Source organism: Mya arenaria, chromosome 4 (assembly GCF_026914265.1).
Source record: "Mya arenaria isolate MELC-2E11 chromosome 4, ASM2691426v1".
Classification (NCBI taxonomy): Eukaryota; Metazoa; Mollusca; class Bivalvia; order Myida; family Myidae; genus Mya; species Mya arenaria.
The window spans coordinates 2351112-2375512 of NC_069125.1; the positions used below are offsets into that span (position 1 = coordinate 2351112).

At 35.5% G+C, this 24401-nt stretch overlaps 1 protein-coding gene across 1 annotated transcript in view; it reads right to left on the bottom strand.

The window, feature by feature from the left end:
- LOC128231875 (nitric oxide synthase, brain-like) overlaps positions 1-24401 on the bottom strand; it is a 58638-nt gene that overhangs the window by 33163 nt on the left and 1074 nt on the right. The window contains exons 2-3 of the mRNA XM_052945124.1: positions 9615-11063; positions 4260-4396 (exon numbers count right to left, since the gene is read on the bottom strand). Coding sequence (XP_052801084.1) covers positions 4260-4396; positions 9615-10985 — 1508 coding nt within the window. The 5' untranslated portion in view covers positions 10986-11063. The remainder of the gene's footprint in view (positions 1-4259; positions 4397-9614; positions 11064-24401) is intronic.

Consider the following 24401-nt stretch of genomic DNA (forward strand, 5'->3'; position numbering starts at 1 on the left):
TACCATTCCAGCCTCGCATGGTGTCTTTGTAGCTGTTATGTATGCATTAATGGTGTGTTTAATGTACTGCATTTAGTGTCCCATAACGGTATACGCTTACTAACTTCATGGGTTTGTTTCCTTTCACTTGTATAGTATACTAAAATATTTATCAATTTGCATAGAAATACGTGTCATGTCACGTGATCAATAATATTAATTATACATATATCATTTAGAAAAAAATCGTTTGTACATTTACGTGAATATTTTAAAGTTTGCATCAAATAACCCCATTCGACACTGAAAGTAGAAAAATAATGTTCACGCAGTTGGTCCCGAAAATAACGAAAACTGTGATACAAGAACCACTCGTAACCCAAGTGTGACCTGTTCGTGGTGCACTAACAAATGTAATAGATCGAATTATTGAATTAATTATCAATAAATATAGTTTAACGTCTATATTGCATACCATTAAGCCAACGTTCAGTTTTATGCACCTACGGGGTAGTCGTAAATATCGATATTTATAAAAAAACATTCTCTTATAATCATCGGCTGTCCCAGCCCTACCGTTCATACTTGTAGAGCTAAGGTCGAAAGATCGAAAGTTCAAACCATAAATTGTTGAAATCTCTAGTTCACAATTCAGTTTACTATCGTATAACAATTATCAAAATACAAGTATGTAAATATTAATAGTGTCTGTTATGAATTTATTACCCGTAATCAGAGGTGCTATTGAAGTGGACGTTTCTGTTAGTTTATCAATTTCGTCCTTAAATCAAACACTTCAATTCAGTTATCGATCCTTATGTGAATTTTTTCGTATATAGTATCAAAATGAATTTGGAAAGAAAGTATCTGATTGCGCTAGAGCTATCAAACTTGTTGACCTTATACATAATTTGTGAAAATGTTCAATGTAAATATTTATATTATAACCGTAAGTTCATAGCTGGAATAACAAATTTCATGTAATATATTAAGTTGCATTTACGCCTGATATTTTTATTTTTATTTTTAAAGAGTCATATGATGAAAAGGGTTTCAAAACTGAAAATAGCGATTGTCTAAGTGTTCAACACGAACGGTCTCTATAACAGCTAGCGCAAAAATGCAAACTTCTAAATAACAAACTAATTGCTAAATGTCTTTTAGTTGACAGCTCAAACTAGCTTTCTAAATCCCAACGATTCTTCTGACGGGGACATTGGCGTATGTACTAGGTGTTAAACTGCTCTTATATGATGTTTTTTGTTTTAATATTTAATGAACTTAATTGAAATGTCCTAAGAATTTGACGCCAAATCATAGCTTAATTGACTGTATCCCAGTCCTCTGTGGAATGGAGTATTATTCAAATTTAAGCCTGTTTATATTCCTTAGAGTTTAGGCCCATGCCTACGCCAATAGGATTGCCAGAGAGATTCGCATTCAATCATTTAGGAGAGCTCCGACAACCGACAAGTCCATTAAACCGATTGCAAACGCCAATTTTCCCATTTAATTATTAATTGATTTTATTAAGTTGGTTATGTAATAGTTAGATGACATGAAATTAAATCTTAATGATTAAGAATGGGCGGATTGAGCGTAGCGATCGAGCCCTTTTTAATAATTAAGATTTTAATGAAGGTTATCTAACTGACTTAGAATACAACCTCATTGGCTGAAACGCAAAATCTGACGCAGGGATTGAGTATCGGATGGGTGGCAGTAGGCGGACGTTTAAACACCCCTGATATATAATGCGTATGAAAGTGCGTGTGTTTGTGTGTGATCGAGGTCTTCCTTTAACTTCGACTAAAACTAGTACTAGCATACATCCATCTAGTTTATTTGGTTAACGTTTTGGTCCGGCCTTCGTACTTCAATTACTCTTAAAAAATGAACCCTGATGAAAACGTTCTTTTATCTGAAACCGCTCGGAAGTAAGTACGCTTTTGGGAGCAATAGTAGAAGCATCAGGGCTTGGCATTTAAATTGTATTTAACTTTGCTTGGAAAACATGATTTCCTAAAGGTTGAAGTCTGCCGATGCTGTTACATACTTGTTTGTCTTCACATGGGGAGTGTGCTATGCGGCATTTCCTTGGCCATTTTCTTACGCTATTAGCAAATAAAATAAAATTCGAAGCATTCAAAACTGTTTGTTTTATGGTGAATGTTTGAACAAATAATTACTGACCGGATTTCGTTGGGGCATTTAACAGTATTAATCCGCACTAAGATACAATAACAATTCTATCCTAGTCTAAAAGATAATTATTTACAAATAGATTACGTAAATACAAGTACCGGCTGAAGCTACACAATCCTTGGATTATCGTTCTGTTTCAAGAAATTAAAATCGCCAGCAATGTTAATCCGCCCTTTTGATGAGAAAGTTCCGCAAACAATGATGTTATATCAGGAACAATAAAATGGTTCCGACTGGCCGACCATGTAGGTGTAACATCAAACTAGTAAGAAAATTGCAACTAAGGTATTAATTATTTCGTTCGTCCCTTTGATCTTAAAATTAAAATGTAGAACTATGAAATCCCTACTCGTTTGTATGTTGGTAGATATATAGTCGATGTTTTTTATTAAGTAAAGTTATTAAGCCGAATGGGCAAAGCCCCAGTGCGAGTATAAATAAGCCTACACACCACCATTAAGTTCGGTTATTTTTCTTGAAGATTTGTTATCATTTTTTATACTTGATGAAATAATTCAGCAGAGTTGTTATTAAATGAACGCATTATTCCCGGCACCGCCCGATTTGGGGTAGATTGATAAATAATTAACTATTCATAAACTATATATGATATCAAATAACGGTCTTTTCATGAAATCAAAACATTACTATTGGTAAAAAATAACGAAAAGTCATATAAGAGTCTTAATGTGCCATCAAAGAAAACATATCGCCATTGACTTTTGTCTGACTAGGTCACATCGTATTCATATTATGAGCAATTAATAATTTTACTTGATGTGATCGATACACTGTCATGGATTATCAATAATTTTCGTTTTATTTTAGCCAAATGCTTTTGATTTAATTTAATGGCCATTTGTTACACAATAAAACGTATATAAATATCATAACACAGATGCAATGTTTTTAATTTGTAATTCCAAACAAATTCATTTATTGCAGATGCATCAACACTACCAGGCAAAACTCATGTTATACAAATGTAGTTAGATGGCGTGAAATAAAATCTTGATAATTAATAATGGGCGGAGAGCGCGTAGCGAACGAGACATTCTTAATCCTTCAGATATTACTTCAGGATATCTAACTGACTTAGAAAACAACCTCATTGGCTGACCCATTGCCAACGAAAAATTTGACGCAGGGAGTGTGTATCGGCAGTGGGTGGGCCTTTAAACTACCACGAACGTTGAAATTCTTAATGATTAAGCCTTGTACTTAATAATACCTTTCTGCATTTTCATTGGCTGAAAATGTTGGTTGTATTCTAATTACATATAATAAATGCAGCATCACAACAGGTCAAACTCACTTTATGCATTACCGTAATGAGCAGGCGGACCTTTCAACACCCACAAAAGGTGAAATTCTTAAAGCTGCATTCTCACAGATTGATAATTTTGACATTTGTTTTAAGTTTTTGTCTCAAAGTCTGCTTATTTTGGTATCAATGCCTTCAATTAAGTCATATGAAATAACTCACAACTGAACAAATCTCAATTGTTTGGAAAACTGCCAAACATTTTATTTTCCTTAAAGCGTTAGAGCCCTTTTAGCCATAAAAATCAATTATCGAACATAATATGAAAAACTGCGATCTGATCCTTTGTCAGCAGTCTTGCATCACTGGTTACTAAACATTTATGCAAAAATGTGCTAATTCCAAGATAATTTTGTCAAAACGGGCAATCTATGAGAGTGAAGCTTTAAGCCTAGTACTAAATGATTGCCTATCTGCAATATCATTGGCTGAAAATGTAGGTTATTCTCTAAACACATTTAAACGGTAAGAGTCTCACCGGCCTTAAATATGTTGGTTCAAATACGGGAATATTGGGTGTGGCAGGAATGAAAATACTTATTTGTGAAGGTAAGGTGCATACATTGTAGTTCTATAGCAAAAAGCACTTTAGGTGAAAAATAAGGAGATCTATTGTGGTCACCGTCGTGTTGGCTTAAAACCAAGCGCGTTTTGTCTTCGGACACCTCTTGTAAAACAACTATTTTGATGTGAAATATTCGATAATTTTCCAAACATCATAGAAATAACTTTATAAAACTTGTGTCCTTACCGTTTGATGGACTGGTAATACTGGTTGATAAAGTCTCGGGCATGCACGAGAACCTCTTCCTTGGGCCTTGGCTCGCCCGTCACGAGCCCGACGTCCATCACGGAACCCATACAGAAGTTGGCGTTGCATGGCATCGGCTTGAACATGAAAGAGAAACCTTACCGAAATAGTTAAATACATACACGTTACATTACACACATGTAACAATACACACATGTTAAACTACGTACATGTTACACTACATGTTACACTACATACATGTTACATGACATACACATTACACTACATACATGTTACACTACATACATGTTACACCCTTTACACTACATACACGTTACGTTACACTACATACACGTAACACTGCATGTTACACTACATACACGTTACACTACATGTTACACTACATACCCGTTACACTACATGTTTCACTACATACACGTTACACTACATGTTACACTACATACACGTTACACTATATACACGTTACACTACATACATGATACACTGCATGTTACACTACATACATGTTACATTACATACACGTTACACTACACACACGTTACACTACACACACGTTACACTACATACACGTTACACTACATACACGTTACACTACATACACGTTACACTACATACACGTTACACTACATACACGTTACACTACATACACGTTACACTAAATACATGTTACACTACATACACGTTACACTACATGCACGTTACACTACATACACGTTACACTACATACACGTTACACTACATGCATATTACACTACATACACGTTACACTACATACACGTTACACTACATACACGTTACACTACATACACGTTACACTACATACACGTTACACTACATACACGTTACACTAAATACATGTTACACTACAAACACGTTTCACTACATACATGTTTCATAACATACACTTTACACTACTTACATGTTCCATAACATACACGTTACACTACATACACGTTACACTACATACATGTTTCATAACATACACGTTACACTACTTACATGTTTCATAACATACACGTTACACTACTTACATGTTTCATAACATACACGTTACACTACTTACATGTTCCATAACATACACGTTACACTACATACACGTTACACTACATACACGGTACACTACTTACATGTTTCATAACATACACGTTACACTACTTAATGTTTCATAACATACACGTTACACTACTTACATGTTTCATAACATACACGTTACACTACTTACATGTTTCATAACATACACGTTACACTACATACATGTTTCATAACATACACGTTACACTACTTACATGTTTCATAACATACATATTGTTATATTAAGTTTTTAGAGGTATTGCTTTCTTCCACGGCTAACACGAAACTGGGTTTTTTACATTGCCTCAAGGTCATGCTTAAGGTCTGTTTTAGTATATCATTTATTCCATTGTAATTGTGTCAAACGTTTTTGAATATTTGTATTTATTCATAAAACACTACGGACATAAACATTAGTTATCTTAAAATATGACTGAAAGTTATATATAAACAGCATGTTCGTCTTGTCTTAAGAATATGTGTCACTAAAAGTCTCGCCCTCGTTTTATTGAAGGGTATCCTATTTAAGTGTTATTTCAATTAAACGGACTTCAGTATTTTGTAATTATACTTGCTTGCTCTATCGTCGATTCATTTTTTCTAAGTCTTACTACGATTTATTGTGGTAGTTCAAAAACATCATTTTACTTTAAAAATATAACCTCAACCCAATGACCCCTTATGACCTCAAAAGTTTTTTTTTTTTTTACATTTTTACAAAAGTTTTTTATTGCGACATTAAGACCTCTATTAATGTTTATGTCCCTTTTTTCTATGGAAAGTGTTTGAAATTGCAGCTATGAGAGGACAACTCATATCAAAATGATATTTCCATCTGTTTAATGTCGTAGATCCTTTCCTCAACATGAACTTTGCACGCGCTGGTTCAGCGCACGCCGTTTGGAATATAAAACATTTATTTCCAAATGACACCGCTCATGAATAGATTTCTTGATTCATATGAACTCCTTAATTATCAATTGAACGGAAACTTATTGGGTCTTTATGGCATATCAGATTATTTTTGATCGTTAAATGGTGTATAAAACAGTTTATTGCAACATGTGTTCATGCCCTTGAACCCAGGCCATTAGTATTAATAATCGCTTTATGTTACAACTGCTGAACGTCAAAATATTACTACGAACGCGATGAACCAATAATTTTCAATTTTCAGATTTTGAATCTCTCCCTCTTTTGTTTAATTATTATATTTTTGTTAATTAATTATATGAAATAGTTTGAGTTGTGATTTTACCTTTCTGCATTATACATGCCGTTTGTTAAGGCATCATACCGCTGACTGAATTTAAATATTTTGTGTAATTAATCACAATACAGTCTAACCCCGTTGGCTCGAACTCGCTTGGCTCGAACTCCTCGAGGTATTTTCGCTGATCTCTGGGAGCTCGAGTCACCGGGGTTCGACTATATACTTGCTGCTATACATGATATATGTGTGCAATGTTATTACAGAGTCAAACGTCAATACTGAGCTGGTATGAACCTTCGTGATATTATATACCTGCCCCGGGCCCTACCCACCAACATTAGGGACACCAAGAGGCCCGGCACGGGCATAATTGGCTTAAGACTACATGTACGCCTTACTACCATTACTAATGCTACAACGGTTACCTGGTACGGAGAATTTCCGGAAAAAGTTTAAAATCATTATAAATTGTAGTTTAATTCAAAACTCTATTACACATTATATTCTGAATTAAGTAGAAACCCTACATGCGACCACCCCGTTACATGCAACCACCCCGTTTCCACGACCAACCCGCTATTAAATGAGACCGATTTTCAGAACCGATCTGTTTCCTCTATTTCAATGGTCGTTAACCCCGATAATACGGGCGCCGTATCACATCTTACATAAAAAAACCGTTACCGACAAGCAATACAACACACGTAATGACCGTGAAGTCGATTTTACAAAAAAAACCCAACGTTTTCGCTGTTTATCAATAACCTAAGTTTACATCTCCGAAATCGTTGATTTCACTATTACTTAAGTCGGAACTCGTTATGTCGAACTCGGTTGTCTCGATGTTCTGGTTATGTCGAACCTTTTCGATTTTGTTGGGTGGTGTTACAAACTTTTTGTATTTCGGTTATATCGAATGTTCGTTATCTCGAAGTATTTCTGTAGGTCCCAACAACTTCAACATAGCGAGTTTGGACTGTATTAGCTTTCAAAGCCCTCACGTCTCTCGATTTTCTTCCAAAAAATCTTAACAGCGAAAGGGACCAGAAAATACAAATACTTCAAACGCTTACTTTATACGTTATTCATTCATTCATACATCAGCTGTCGCACATTTCTACCTTCATTCAAAACAAGATTTAATACGCTTTATTTAACATAATGCTGGCTATCATGAGCTTTATTGTTTGGAAAATACTTAAATATATATATAGTTATGTAACGGCCGATCGAAATTACATCGAAAAGTATGGCAGCCTTTGTCACAATACTGTGGTGCTTCTTTCAAGTCTTAAAATGTTTTAAATATCACATTCGTATCTACAATTCGCTATCCAACGGGCCGATTGCTCAAAACTTATAAAAGTTAACAACGTGATACGCGAGGTCGCTGTGACCTTTTAATTGTACACTATTAATGATGTGCTCATTCTATTAAGATAAAACAAGTAAATTTGAAACCACTGTTTCCCAAAAAATCAGAAATACTGCAGATCATAAGTGTATCCATTAAACTTCAATATCAGTATTTTTATGAAAGTTAACAACGATTACGTTAACAACGTTGTTAACTTTAACAAAGTTGAGAATAATCGGCCAATCGTAGGATACATTGTACTTAATTTTACTGCCATATTAAGATTTGTTGTTGTATTGTCAGTTTTCTTTGACTCCTAAAGTGCCCAAACAATTGTTCCGACCAGACTCATACGTTTTTACGAATTTCAACAACAAAAACTGAGAAAGAAGTTTGCTGCCCTTTGAAATTTCAAGTCTATATCCCAAGTGAGACATACGTATTGCAATTAAAATTTTAGATGACACACCATTTTAGTATTTTTTGCGTGAAAATATAATTAAGGATGCGTGCGGTAGACACATAAAGAAAAAAACCTTAACCGCCCCCCCCCCGCCCGCAACCCCCGCCCACCTCGAAACTGTAAAATTAATAATGTGCGAAGTATATTTCCGGAATGCTTTTGATTTTCAACATTTATTACAAATTGATTATCCTTGGATATTGGTATATATCATGATAGGTTCGCATGTTTTTTAAGACTTTGTATTTCGTTTGTTCATTTAATTAAGTTATACAACTTATATTTTCGTAAAACTTCTTTTATCATTACTTGATCTACAAAAATATTAATTAAAACAATGCACTACAGTATTTCGGAGTATATTTCGAAATATAATTAATGTAAACAGAAGGTTATTTTTTTACATAATTTATAAAAAAATCTACGGACTCAAATCTACTTATTAATCGATTGGCATTCTAGTTCATAATTAGTGAACTTTCATAAATTGTTGAAAAATGAATACATCATAAAAACTGACGTAATCTGGTAATCATCATTTACTTTCTTCCCAGTCTAGATTTAACTAATGCTTTTTAAATGTCTAAGTGAAGATGGCGAGGGATAAATAAAACATTAAACATAGTTTTTGCATCAAATATGTTGTAGTAAATATAATGTTACGGTGTGTGCGCTTTTGCAAAAATAGAAATTAATGAAATTGAATGAATTATTTAAATTTGGTGTCATGATTTTTTCATAACTTAGATACTTTCAAGATATTTTAAAATCATTCCTGTATCATATTCACCGACATTAATTTATGCCTGATTGGTATTTATAATTGTAATAACTGACATTCAGTTATTTAAGAGTTGTTTAAGTCACTTTTACTCATATTTCTTGTGGTTACAGGAACTATGTCGAATAAATACTCTTCTCTAGCGGAGATAAACAAGGTAAATATCTTAACTTATTTAACGTATCAAAGAAAAATACACATTCAGTAAACATTCCCGCTTGGCTCGATATTCGCGATATTCGCGAGGCTCGAAGTATTTTGGCTGGTCCCTGGAATATCGAGCCAATGGGTTTCGACTGTATTAAATAAAATAGGCACACTATTGAACAAAAAACTTTGCATGTTTCTCTACAAATTCGCATCATATAATACATGCAGTAATTTTATATATTTGACATATCGTAGACATTTCATGCGGTTATTGTTTTATGTTTTATGAAAGTTCTTACCTCAATTGATTTAAGATGCAGGGTATCGGAGCACATCGGCCTTTCCTCGGCAACGTTGCGCAATTTGACAAATTTCTTCACCGGCGAGTTTTTACCGGAAGCGGAACTCGTTCTTTCCAAGACGTCAACATCAAGCGTCCTCCGGATCTTCGCTGCATCCTCGCTGGGACGCCTGGAGCCTGGACAACTAGCTATCTCAAGCGATGTCACTGCGCCATTCATGTTGTTACACTCGGAGATATGATGACCATTTACTGGTTTGTTTAAGGCTGGCCCTGCCTTGGACTCTGTCGTTATATTTCCGTTCTGTCGCACCATTTTCACATCGGTATTTGAAGTTGCCGTTGGTACAAGTTTTGAGCCACGTTCAGCGTGCTGCGTTTCTCCAATTGTTTTGATTTCATTATCATTCATACTTTGGTCCTCGTCAATAAAAACCGATATGTCATCTGAAATATTAGAAGATCGTTTATTGTCCACAAGGCGTTGTCTGCTAGAATCATTGCACTGCACCCGACTTTCCCCATTAACAAAACTTGTCACATTAGTCCTGTTATTTGATTCGTCTATTAAGAGCCCTTCAGTTTTCGCGCTATTGCCTCTACAACTTTTATAACCGTCTCCATTCAACTCAGATATCTCACCACCCGTCGCATTGTTCTTTAGGCTGTTATTATTATGCGTCAAATCATTTGGAAGGTTCCCTTCGTCATTGCTTACTTTGCTTTTTAATGATAGGATTGAATTTTCGTCTAATTTTCGAGCTTCATTAGCCTCGGTCGGGTTTTTGGGGCGACCTTGGAATCCTGAAGTTAAATAAGAATTGTCAACGCTATCATGTGAAATCCCAGCATCTAAAAGGATGTGCTCATTATCCGTTTCGTGTTCCCCCGCAGACTTATGGCATTCACAATTTATTTGTGTCTGCTTTGTACGACATGCACGTGCATTTGAATTAGTTGAAAATGTCTTCTTAATCCTACTTATAAGTCCATCATTATGCAAAATAGGCTTAGTGATTCGGATTGTCTTGGGCACTCCGTCTGGCGAGAATCTCGTTTCGAGATGAGAGGTATACCCCTCCGGCCCCTTCAGTATGAGAACCACGGGTGTATTGACCGGAAGTGATTTCAAACTCTCTAGTGACTTCTCGTATTCAAGATTCTCAAAGCTGACGTCATTAACCTTCAGGATGACGTCACCGATTTGCACGAGCCCGCTTTCAGCTGCCGTACCATGTGACACGAGATCTGACACAACAACATGCGGCGTCTTTGAACGCTTCCGCACTAGGAACCCGAGGCCATTCTTCTTCTGTTTCATCAGCTTGACTCGTATGACATTTGAGCCCCCGACTTTCTCTGCCTCCATGTTTTATTTTTAGTCTCTACTTGTGTTTATATTGTATTATGTTCGTAGTTCTTGAAGTGTTTGTATTTCCCGTCACATCTGAAAAAAACACACGCCGTACTGTTATTCATACATGGTTTATAATCTTCATACAAAACTGAAAGAGTGTCTATCATTGTTTTGTCCTCCAAAAGGAGAAACTTCACATCTCGACTGTATGATATTTACACTCTTACTGTATAATGATCACGAAAATAATAATGTAAACTTATGAACTTAATTACTATATCTATGAAATATTTCTGTCGCGTATAAACATAATACAACTATCATACTGTTTGAACGATTTTAACGAAAGGGCGGAAGCCGCCAATTATTTATGTGGTTCTAATAATGGCCCATCGGGAATAGAAATAATTTTACTTTTGTATTTACTCGATTTATTTCAACTGACAGTCTGTACATTGTTGACAAACTCTTAAACGGACTCACTCATATTTCTGGACCAAACACTACTAGTTCCCCCGTAAAACATCTGAAAACACCTATTTTATAACTATTTTACTCCATGGTATCGAAATTGCAGAAAAAAAACCATGATATAAAAAAAAGAATTTTGGTTTTAGTGGTGTGCGAACTCACACCAGTACAGTTATATATTTTAGAAAACCCACGCCCCAACTACTAGGCCACAAGAACTTCTTCAAAAGTGATTGATATTTTGACCATTTAACAATACATTGATAACATCACGTGATAATGTCAATGAACCAATCACGCAACAGCAAAGTCGTTATTAATGCAACTGAAAATTGTGGTCTTCAATGTCGATATTTTAGCATATATTAACATTTGTTAAAGGTTTCCAGCTTTTGGTGTTTTAGTTGTAACACTCATTATGTTTCTTTTTCTCATTTTATTTCGTTACAAAAATGTGCATTTTACAGAACATGAGCGAGTCACTTTAAAGGTCTAAACTGAGTCTAAACTACAACCTTTTTCAACAAAACGATCTTATGAATGGAGAACCGTTCGACAATCGAGTTCTTTGGTAAAACTTTTCTTTATAAAACATTGCAAAAACTAATGTCTTATCTAATAGATAACGTTTAGCGGGTAGTTTACTTTTAAGCGGTGTTTAAAATAAATCTCTTTTTTATAAAAATAGTTTTTAACGTTTAAGTTTCCAAAACGAATGTTAGAGTGAACTAGTCACTTTTATCTTTTCAGCTATTTACTGCGATTGAATAACTATTTCTGTCTTGTTGAATATATAACGGCCTTCAATTGTATGTACTTTATGTACTGTATGGATCAACCCAATACTCCCAACACAACATTCAACGTTGTGTCTATAACTATGTTAATGAAATTGAAAGCCCATGGGATTTAAATGAAACAATATCGTTCATTACAAAGATTCGAATGTATTTTCATGATTAAATTACATAATTATGACATTAATGGTGAGACAAAAACACAAAAATTATTTTTAAATCCATATGTTTTCCAGTAAAAATAGTTCAGAAAAACAAACAGCAACACCAAGTAAGTGTATACATCGTAAAAAAGTAACGAATTGGATGGTAAAAATAAATGATTAACATAACTTGTAAGTGTTGACATGATATTGCTTGAACCACCTTAAGCCTTGCTATTTATGCAAAGAAGAACGAATTAACAGATACAGCCAAACCTCGCTATGTCGATACAGCCAAACCTCGCTATGTCGATACAGCCAAACCTCGCTATGTCGAAACAGTCAAACCTCGCTATGTCGAAGCAGTCAAACCTCGCTATGTTGAAGTCGTTGGGACCTTTGGGAATACTTAATGGTAACGAGAATTCGATATAGCCGACATATAACACGTGTATGACCTAACCTAATGTATTCGAGAAAAGGTTTGACATCACCAAACCGTCGAGATAACAGAGTTCGACATAGCGAGGTTCGACTGTATACTATCAATATTGTCGTTTCTGTTTATAATTGATCCGTCCTTTCTTTGCATTTTATCACCATATTATCTCACTCTACAGTGAATATTCTTATCACGTTAAGGGTCAGAAACTGTCTGCCGCGGACACGCTACAGTAAACTAAACGTTTCGGACTGAATTGACGTTGTTACCTCCACTTCCGGCGTGGTTCATACGTTTACGTTGATTTCGTTGTGATTTATTTTCAGCAACTAGTTATTAATTGGCACGGCAGCTAAGTTGACGCCAGTACACGTTAACACCAAACAGACTAACGATAACAATCACAAAAGTCTACATAAGTAAAACTTATTTGAATTCATACCACAGTTTACAAATACTTGTAACAAGTCCGGCAGAGAGTAAGTTATATACTGAAAGAATGTCCGTTTCCTAGGATAGTGTTGTAGTAAACAGTGCAAATCGCATCTTAGAAACAGAATAGAATAACCAATAGACACCCAGTAGATCAAATTACATAAAAAACAATGTTTGGATAATATGTGAAAAAACTGGATCAATATTGAAAGCGAGCTTGATAGAAAGTCAGAACATTTGGGGGCAATGTCTGTAAGGTACTATGCATTTTGTTAAAATAATTTAAATTAAGTAATATTGAAACATAATCCCTCATAAAGCTTTCAAACATAAGCATGAAGAAATCACAGAAAAATGTTGTCTCAAAAGAACGTTGATCAGAAAGATTAGCATTATGCAACTATACGCCAAAACGCGCATAGAAATTGTTAATCAAATAAACTGCTTATTAATATTATACGAGATTATTACATATGTATTAATGATCGCTTCTTTGATACAATTTATAATTGCATACATTGGAAATGATTGGCAAAGCATAGACCCGCCCTAACAAATTGGGAAGACCAGGGCTGCACCGATAATAACAGTGATTTTATGTTTACAAAATCATGATACAACTTTTAACGGCAGCAAAAAAAAATTATAAGAAAAAAAGACAAAGCGTTACCAGTGATTATACTAAGCATATATTTATTTGCTAAGGTACCTTTAAATTTCAGTTGCAACATAAGTTAACTGAACACAATATTATGTAATTACTTTTACTAATCGTAATACTTTTTCAATTTTTTTTTGTCTATATAATTCGTTTGTTTTGAAATATGTTACAGGTATTTTAAAGTTATGGAATATGGTTAGGTTCATTTTAATAAAACGCTTTTTACTTGATTTGATATTACGGCATCAATCAATTAGAAAAACACCACCCCCCCCAAAAAAAAACAAAAAAAACAACAACAACAAACAAACAAAAATAAACAAAAAAACAAAACAAAAAAACAACAACAACAACAACAACAACTTAATACCCTGCAAGACATCGCAATATCTTTCAATGAAAATGCAGTCATAATTCAAATAATCACATGCATTTTTTCTGTAATTCGCTCAATTTCGATTCAAACGCTTGTTAATTAATACTATCTGTCTTCGTCGTAAAATATTATCGCTGGGTCGGGGGGTGGTGGGTAAGCTTACTTATACTCGCACTAGGGCCTCGCCCATTCGGCGAGTGCTCCGTTAAGATTGTTAGTCATTTTAGGTTTTGTGGAGCATAGTGCACATACAGAATGTAACCCTGGTTAGAGCTACCCTGGTTCTTTAACGTGCGACAGTGTATTGCTGGGTCAGTATTCAACACTGCTTTAACCTTATCCTTAGACACGCCTCAGTGATAACCATTCAGCCAATTGGTCAGATAAAAATAATGGCCAATCAAAGTACTTAGACTCTAATGTTTAACTGAAGTTCAATCCATGTTTGTTAATCGTTACGCAAACTTTAAAGCATGTTTTCAATATCCAGTATATTTTCTCATAAGAACGAAAATATTAGAATATATAAGAACAAGTAAGCATAACTTTAAATGTCAATTTTGACCAACCAAGTTCTGGAAGGAACTTTGACGAAGCTAGCAAATAGATGCCCAAATGACGTAATAAGGATGCAATAGAGAAAAATGTACGAGTTAGAATGCAAGATGTACAAGTCAGAATGAACACTATATGTACAAGTCAGAAATCAAGACGTACAAAGCAAAATGAAAGCAAGATGTACGAGTCAGAACGCAAGATGTAGAAGTCAGAGAGCATGATGTAGAAGTCAGAAAGCAAGATGTCCAAGTCAGAGACGAAATGTAGAAGTCAGAAAGCAAGATGTAATTTTGGCTTCAATACCTGTACATAGTATCCTCCCATTCGTTCAATCGTTGTATCAGTATGACTATGATTAACATCAAGTTGATAATAATCGCTATGAGAGCGTTGTGAAATAACAAACAAAAACAAATCTTCACACCAAGTTTTATGTTTCATTCCAGCACGTATGAGCATTTGTCAACGCTTTATTGCAAGAGTTCTAGATTACAGGGTGGATACGGGGCTAGGTTTGGTGTCAGCCTGATTAATTGCAAACATTTAGCTATCCTGGGTGGGATAGGTCACTTAGCACAAGAATAATTCATTCTTAGAGTATAACGTGAAGACAGGTATGTTCCAAAGTTATCTAACACAATGAAAACATAACATATTGCTTGTGAACAGTTTAAAGATATAATCTTATACGATTTTCTACGCCAAGGAAAAACAAAATTATTTTGAATCCACGATCAACGATTTCATATCTTGAATTTAACTTTCGATTAACATATTATTTCAATTCAAGGTGTTCTTTAAAAAGGAATTTATAACATGAACGACTTTCATACCATATATGATCATAAAAAGAAATGGAAAAAAAATAATACACACACGCGCATCACCGTGTCCATATCCTCGAACAATTCACGATCAGGTCTATATTGTCCATAACCTAGGGTAATTGACGATCAGGGCACCGTGCCCATACCCTCGGGTAATTGACGACCAGGGCACCGTGTCCATATCCTCGAGCAATTCACGATCAGGTCACCGTGTCCATAACCTAGGGTAATTGACGATCAGGGCACCGTGCCCATACCCTCGGGTAATTGACGATCTGGTCACCGTGTCCATACCCTCGGGCAATTCACGATCAGGGCACCGGTCCATACCCAAGGGTAATTGACGATCTGGTCACCGTGTCCATACCCTCGGGTAATTGACGAGATAGTCACTGTGTATATACCCTCGGGTAATTGACGATCTGGTCACCGTGTCCAAATCCTCGGGTAATTGACGATCAGGGCACCGTGTCCATACCCTCGGGTCGTTGACGATCAGGTCACCGTGTCCAAACTCTCGGGCAATTGACGCTCAGGGCACCGTGTCCATACCCTCGGGACATTGACGGTCAAGGGCACCTGTCCATACCCTCGGGTAACTGACGATCAGGGCACCGTGTCTATACCCTCGAACAATTCACGAGAAGGTCACCGTGTCAATACCCTCGGGTAATTGACGAGATAGTCACTGTGTCCATACCCTCGGGTAATTGACGATCTAGTCACCGTGTCCAAACCCTCGGGTAATTGACGATCAGGTCACCGTGTCCATACCCTCGGGTAATTGACGACCAGGGCACCGTGCCCATACCCTCGGGTAATTGACGATCAGGGCACTGTGCCCATACCCTCGGGTAATTGACGATCAGGGCACCATGTCAATACCCTCGGGTAATTGACGATCTGGTCACCGTGTCCATACCCTCGGGTAATCGACGATCAGGTCACCGTGTCCATACCCTCGGGTAATTGACGATCAGGGCACTGTGCCCATACCCTCGGGTAATTGACGATCAGGGCACCATGTCAATACCCTCGGGTAATTGACGATCAGGTCACCGTGTCCATACCCTCGGGTAATTGACGACCAGGGCACCGTGCCCATACCCTCGGGTAATTGACGATCAGGGCACTGTGCCCATACCCTCGGGTAATTGACGATCAGGGCACCGTGCCCATACCCTCGGGCAATTGACGATCTAGTCACCGTGTCCAAACCCTCGGGTAATTGACGATCTGGTCACCGTGTCCATACCCTCGGGTAATTGACGACCAGGGCACTGTGCCCATACCCTCGGGTATTCGACGATCAGGGCACTACGTCCATACCCTCGGGTAATCGACGATCAGGGCACTGTGCCCATACCCTCGGGTAATTGACGATCAGGGCACCGTGCCCATACCCTCGGGAAATTGGCGATCAGGGCACCGTGCCCATACCCTCGGGTAATTGACGATCAGGGCACCATGTCAATACCCTCGAGTATTCGACGATCAGGGCACCAAGTCCATACCCTCGGAGAATTGACGATCAGGTCACCGTGTCCATAACCATTGGCCAGAACTTTTTTTTTAATTAGCATCTCATGAACCTTAAGCGGTTTATAGTTTACCGTTGAAAATTTTCTAAGAAGATATTATATATGATATCAGAATCCAATCAATTCATCGACTCAGACACGTACGCAAGAAAACAAAACAGAGTGCACGAAATGCTAAGCTTGAAATGGCTTGTAATACATGACTAGCTAAATATGCAAGTTAAGGGTAAAACATTTAATGCGACAATACACTTTTGCAGAGCCCTGTACCTGACTTAAAAAAGCCGATACTTCGAAAGAAAATGTTTTGCGCTAATTTATCAGTATCAGCTATAACAGACATTTGATATAAGAAAAAAGGCAAAAACTTCTAATGCTCTTGAATATAATATTTATTAATTGACATAATTGTACACTAGAATTGAATATGTATTTTATTGTCATATTTTACATCTAATTTTGTATTGACATGCGTTTTCTCTCTCTCTATTTCGCTGTGTCATTTTGAAGGCGTATCTACTATCTCTTTAACAACTCGTACGAAAATATTTATCAAAGCTTATAAATCAGTATGTTCCAATTTAAAATTTCGCTTTAAGATATTTATTGATCTTATGAATATTTGATCACAACTTGGCCACATCAAAGCGTTGAGATATAATTTAGGATTATAAAATTCATTTCAAATTTAGTATCTTGTTCACCAGAATTTCAGTCAAAGCTCAGGAAATAAAAAAGTGCTACACGTTTTAACGCGTGACTGAGAAAAGTGATAAAATCCTTGTAAACTGAAATTTGAATACAACCTTCATTTTCAGCCAATGAAATTGCAGATAGGCAATCATTAAGTACTACGCCTTATCATTAATAATTTCAACTTTCGCGGGTGTTTAAAGGTCCGCCCACTACCGAAACACAATTCCTACGTCAGATTTTGCGTTGACAATGTGTCAATGAGGTTGTATTCTAAGTCAATTAGATGACATTTATTAAATCTTAATCATTAAGATTTTAATTCATGCCATTTGAATATAACATCAACATTTTGGGAATCAAATGAAGCATGAAACAAGAAACATCATTCGAGAAATCATTTCATTATAATTCTGTAGCCTAATGTCTTTCAGTTTATCAAACCTTATCGAATTTGATGATGAATTGGTTTTACGACATTAAATGATTATATATGAGTATTGATGCCATTGCATATTGACGACACCGACTGAGATATTTTATATGGCCAACTTCAAATCCATAAAAGAAATAAATTAATAGCTAAAAATATAAATGAAAGTTGCACCAATGTATAAACTGTTAAATTACTAAGGACGTTTCCGTAAAGATTTTTGGAATCGACGGTATTGGAATAACACCATAACCGAATCAACACTTTGCCAGTATGAGAAACATGTGAGCCCAATGAATGATAAACATCTTTCAGAACCTTTTCTTATATTCGGATCTCCTCGGCCTTTTTCCAACGAAAACAACCTCGGATGTATATGGACGGTTAACAATGTCAGAAATCTTTACATTTAACTACGCTGCAAGTAGATCGCGTATCAATTTCATTTTAGCAGTTAAATTTAATGACTTCACTCTTTAGAGACATATTTAGCTATGCAATAAAACACTTCAATAGCAATTAATTTAGACTTAGTCATACACAAAACACCTTAAAACACTACAATGAATTAATATTATTATTATTTTTTTTTACAAACTACTTCTAGTGATGAACTGGCATACATCAGAGGTTGTTTTCGATGGAAAATGGCCGAGGAGTTTCGAATGACTTTTCGATACATGAAAACAACGTACGCTTGATTTTAGAGTGTTTCGTTATCAGAAACATATTATATTATAACATATTTTTCAAGCTAATCCCTTTTATAGAATTGAGTCTTCCATTTGACAGATACTGAGATAGCAAAACACATCTCAAGTGTTCAGTTTCAAAATTTTAAGAACACAAAGCTTTATTTAATATCTTTTAAAAATAAATAAGTATGGATCTATTACTAATATGTCCACTATCGGATTTAGGGGGGGGGGGGGAGGGAGGTCATCGTCATCGACATTACTTTACTTCTTTGCTGGTAAATGCGAATGGTTGTATGCTTACATGTTTATTTAAACATCCATGTTTAACTTGGAACATATAGGCGACTTCTCTTGTGACTCATATACGTATACATTTATTTAAGTCTTGATACGGCTTCGGAGTGTTTACAAGTTAAGGCCATGTATAAACTGTTAAAATACTAAGGACGTTTCCGTCGGTAGCAAGTTAAGGCCATGTATTTATTAGGTTAAACTCGATGTTGCCCTGATTTAAAAACAAAACAAAACTTATTACTTATGCATCTGAATATTTGTATAATTTCTTTATCTTTAATAGAGTACTTATACATCAAGAAATTCATAAGAAATCGTTCACGTTATTTCAAGTTTACAATAACATTGAACCACTCACCTAGGGTGTTGCCTGTCATTTACAGTCATTTAGTTAGGCTATTGATGAATCCATTATTTAATTCCATTGCCCTTTAGCATGCACACGATATTTCGAACTTCAAAAGTTTATCAAGTCAAACAAGAATGTTCTCTAAAATACTCCACCGAATACTCACTCGAACAGCTGAGACAGTCGGCAACTTGTGAAGATATTTAGATTATTTTATTTTTTTGTTTAATGTCAACTGAAGATCTTTTTTCAATAAGGGGTCGTTTGACTTTCTACGTAAATGTTTTCATTAGGGAAATATTTTGACAGCTAAATTGCTTTCATAGAACGATTTTTATGGTCCAATATTTGAAAAAGTGGTCTACAAAAGATAAGATTGGCCTATACGCGTTTAAAGTGTCTCTACGATAAAACTTCGACAACTTCTCAATTAACAAACAAAAGGAGTGCCTATGTAAGTCGTACAGGAGTCACGAGAGTTCTAATTGATGTCAAAATTACATTTGATCTTATAAGTAAGATATTTTGATAGTGAATTTATTAATAACCGCATTTCGAATACGTCTTTTGTGTTGTCAGAAGCAGTTATCCATCAAAAATATCTCGTGATTTAGTTGTAAGATTATTTTTAATGGCTAACGTATTATACACGTCATCAGCTAATGTATTTATTTTGTGTTATACGGTTCTGCCCATTACTTTGAATGCACGTCTATTAAGTATTTTAATGTATCCAAATTTGTGAATAATACCAAACATAATTTCCGCCAGTGAAATGTTTAGCGTAACACACCTGCAAGTAATAGTTAGATGACATGAATTAAAATCTAAATGATTTAGAATGGGCGGAGTGAGCGTAGCTTTCTACCTGACTTTGAACAAAACCTCATTGGCTGACACATTGTCAACGCAAAATCTGACGCAGGAATTGTGTTTCGACAGTGGGCGGACCTTTAAACCCCCGCGAAAGTTGAAACTCTTAATGATTAAGCGTAGTACTTAATGATTGCCTATTAACATTTTCATTGGATGTAAATGTAGGTTGTATTCTAAGTACGACAATGATCATGACTTCTTCTGAAAATCCACGATGAACTACGACTAATCGTTGATCTATGACACTGTATGTACGATAACCACGGGCAGTTCCTTGTGTATGTTGCCGCTACGAAACAGTATGCATTGGTCCCCTTGGTCCCCTTGGTCACATTGGTCAAATAGCGAATACACTGATAAACCCATACAGCGCAGTATGAACATAAATATGCCATCTGTGACCAAGACTGATGCCAGCTAGTTCCACTAAGCGCTCGTTTTGGACCAATGGAACAAAAGTTCTATAAGTTACGTATCAACCAGAATTGACTGGCGCAGATAACTGATAAATGCGCATTTAGAAAAACACTGATGTTTTAAGGGCTTTCTTAAACGTGGTTATAAATATATATCACCTGTCATGTATCTTGATTCAGCTACCTTAAAGATGCACTCTTACTCCCAAAGATGTACCACAATACTTATAAATGTTTTAATTTACCGAAAACGATGAATAAATATCGAAACTAATTGTTCTTATGAAGGATACCGTGTTTAATTTGAAAGAAAGGTGCAGAAAACACGGTATGAGACCTTATGAGACGATAACAGATCACTGTAAATCCTTTGAGACCAACCAGTCATTTACTATTTGTGCGTTTTCAGCTCTTAGATACACGGTTACAAGGTAGTTATCAGTAATTAATATTTTCCATAATTACATTATTAAGTACGTAGGTAATTGTTTATCACTCAACATTTATGTTTGCTATACATGTGTATGTATTGAGTGTCACTTTAATTGAGCCGATACAGCGATTTAACGAAAATTTAGACATTATAGTAAAGTAAGAACAAGCCCCTTGTGAGACTCGAACTTTCGACCTCCCGCTCCGTAGGCGGACGCCTTAACCACAAGGCCACGGAGACGGTTACATTATATGTAATCATCGTAAAAATGGTCAATATCTATCATTAGCCAATGCGTTTCAGATATCATTTATGATTCTTTTAGTACGGACTTTAAACACAATTTAAACGTAATGCATTAGCAGTTTGTATACAAGCGGATAATTTCTCTCATTGAGCACATCCTCAAATATTTACAGGAACACCCAAATGTAATATCAATTCAAAGTAATATCGACATCAGTAATAAAATGCCTGTATGGGCAATACTAATTAGGTTTGAAAAGTAACCATATTGCCACTCATTCGGAACACATCGGCCAGTTTCCATCGAAATCAATCGGATGTATATGGACCGCATGCATTGTCAGAAATTCTAACATTCAACTTCGCTGCAAATAGATCGCGTAGTAATTTCAATTAAGAGGTTGACTGTACTTTTTGGAATCTGAATTATTTATGCAAGAATACACTTCTCGGTAAATTAATTTAAAAATTTAAACTTAGCAAAATACATGTTAAAACACTACAGTTAATTAAAAATATCAATAACAATTGTACGAAATACTTCTTCTGATGTACCGGTTGTTTACGATGGAAAATGGCCGAGATGTTCCAAATGTATTGTCACTAGTTTTACAGCAAGTTGTTCTCATGAAGAAGTTTGTCTAATATTTGTAACAAAGAACAGCAATAAACAGTGTTTGTATAGTATTGATAATAATGCAGCACGTTGATTTCAGTTATTTAGCATATGTCATTAAAAGAGATAGAAAACTTTATCATAATGTATTCCGTTCTTTTCTAGATCAGCTTGAGTTTAGATTGAGATTAATTCATTAATTTAAACGATTTAGAGACATGCATGTAATTTAAAACAAAATAGAATTCATATTGTTTGATTTATTGCTTTAAACCTATTATAAAGACAGCAAAAATAGTATTTTCATTAAAGAGACCCATTAAAATATTTAAATTCATATCACAGTAAACATATGTCTCCGCTTCAACAGAACAGAACAGAACAGAACAGAACAGAAGTTTATTTTGATAGTCTCTCGTCATTCAAACAGCACAAAAAACAATGTACCACCCCAAGCTTCTGATCGTATTTATAAACATTTAGATAGTGTGTGTCCCTTAATATTGGTATAGTGGTATTTGCTAATAAATAGACGTAGTACATACACACACCGTTAGAACATTATGACATATTACGCTGTATTTCGGTAGTGACGAGTTTACCAAAACTCGGCCAATTTTGGTAGTCACTAAAAATAAACTTCTGTTCTGTTCTGTTCTATTGTTCTGTTCTGTTCTATTGTTTTATAGCGGAAACATATAGACCGTGATAGTCATTACCAAAGCTACACCGTACTAATTTCGATACTTCATTATCAAAACTAGGTTTATATTACCGTAAACAGGTAGTCATGACAAGACGTGGATGCACTAATTACATCAGTAACAACCACTACAGCCACCATCATTTTTTGAGTTAAACTAAACAATTAACATGTATAATATCATAATTGGCGATGGCAGACTTGTATTTTTTACAGAGAGTACTCGGAATTTGGACACATGGTCTCATTGGTGCGTGATATACTTCTTGTCAACGGTTGCATAAGTGATCATATTACAAAATCTTTCCATCGAACCGGAAACCAGCTCTTTGACCCAAGGGGCTCGAAAACTGCTTTCAGAGATAATTTACGCTGGATATAAACATAGCCAATAACAAAGATAGTTTCCTAAATCTACAACAGCGCCAGTCAGGTGCGTGTACAACTCTCTGACCAAATACACCCCACTCGTACTACAGGGTCGGACAACAAGCGCAAGGCGTAACAATGTGTAACCATGCTAAGAACTAAGATTACAAAAGGCCCTGGACACTTATCCCAGCGTATATGATACATGGGAACTTTGAAGTGAAAATTAAAAGAAGTTCAATCATTTACTATAGGACTTTTGTAGAAACTGTTTACATAGAAAGCCACTTAGTAATAAGAAATAAGGAACTAACTCTTATACAGGTATTTCTCTTTAAGGCGGTTCACACATTATCTGCTAGTCATAAGCAAGTTAAATAATTAGATTGATTTTAGTGGCTAAATATTTGCCATTCTGCTTGAAAATGTCAAATCGCTCAACTAAAAAGTAAAATAATTTATAAGACAACATTCTTAAAACTACCAGCATATATTTCAACTAAGACAGTTATTTTCCCTAATTCCTCGAAAAATGTTAACCACATGGAGGACAAAAAAACAGTGTAAGATCTTAATATATTCCTCCGAGTGAGCAACAAAGGATATATTTCACAAGTGGCATAGCTACGAGTAAACTATTTACTTTTGGTGTTCACAAGGTGAATATATGCTATCTTAAATTGAAACAAACATTTTTTATTACATGCCGTTTATTATTTCAAACAGTGAAATATCAATTTTATTTCACTGATAAATCTCTATAAACCACCGGAAATCATATAATACAAGAATCTTATCTCGGTCAGCCACTAACTGAAATTTATTTTTACATAATAAAGGAAGTTTTTATGATAACAACCGGCTTGTGACAATCGTTACCATATAATGCACTATGCCGCTATTTTATATTTGAAATATGCTTATTTAGCCGCATTGGCCATGTATTATATAGTATTTTCGCATGAGTGAACAAACGGTGTTTGACTCTTACTCGACTATGAATCAGTGTTGTATATACCACGTGATAAAATACGTCATGAATGATACGTAG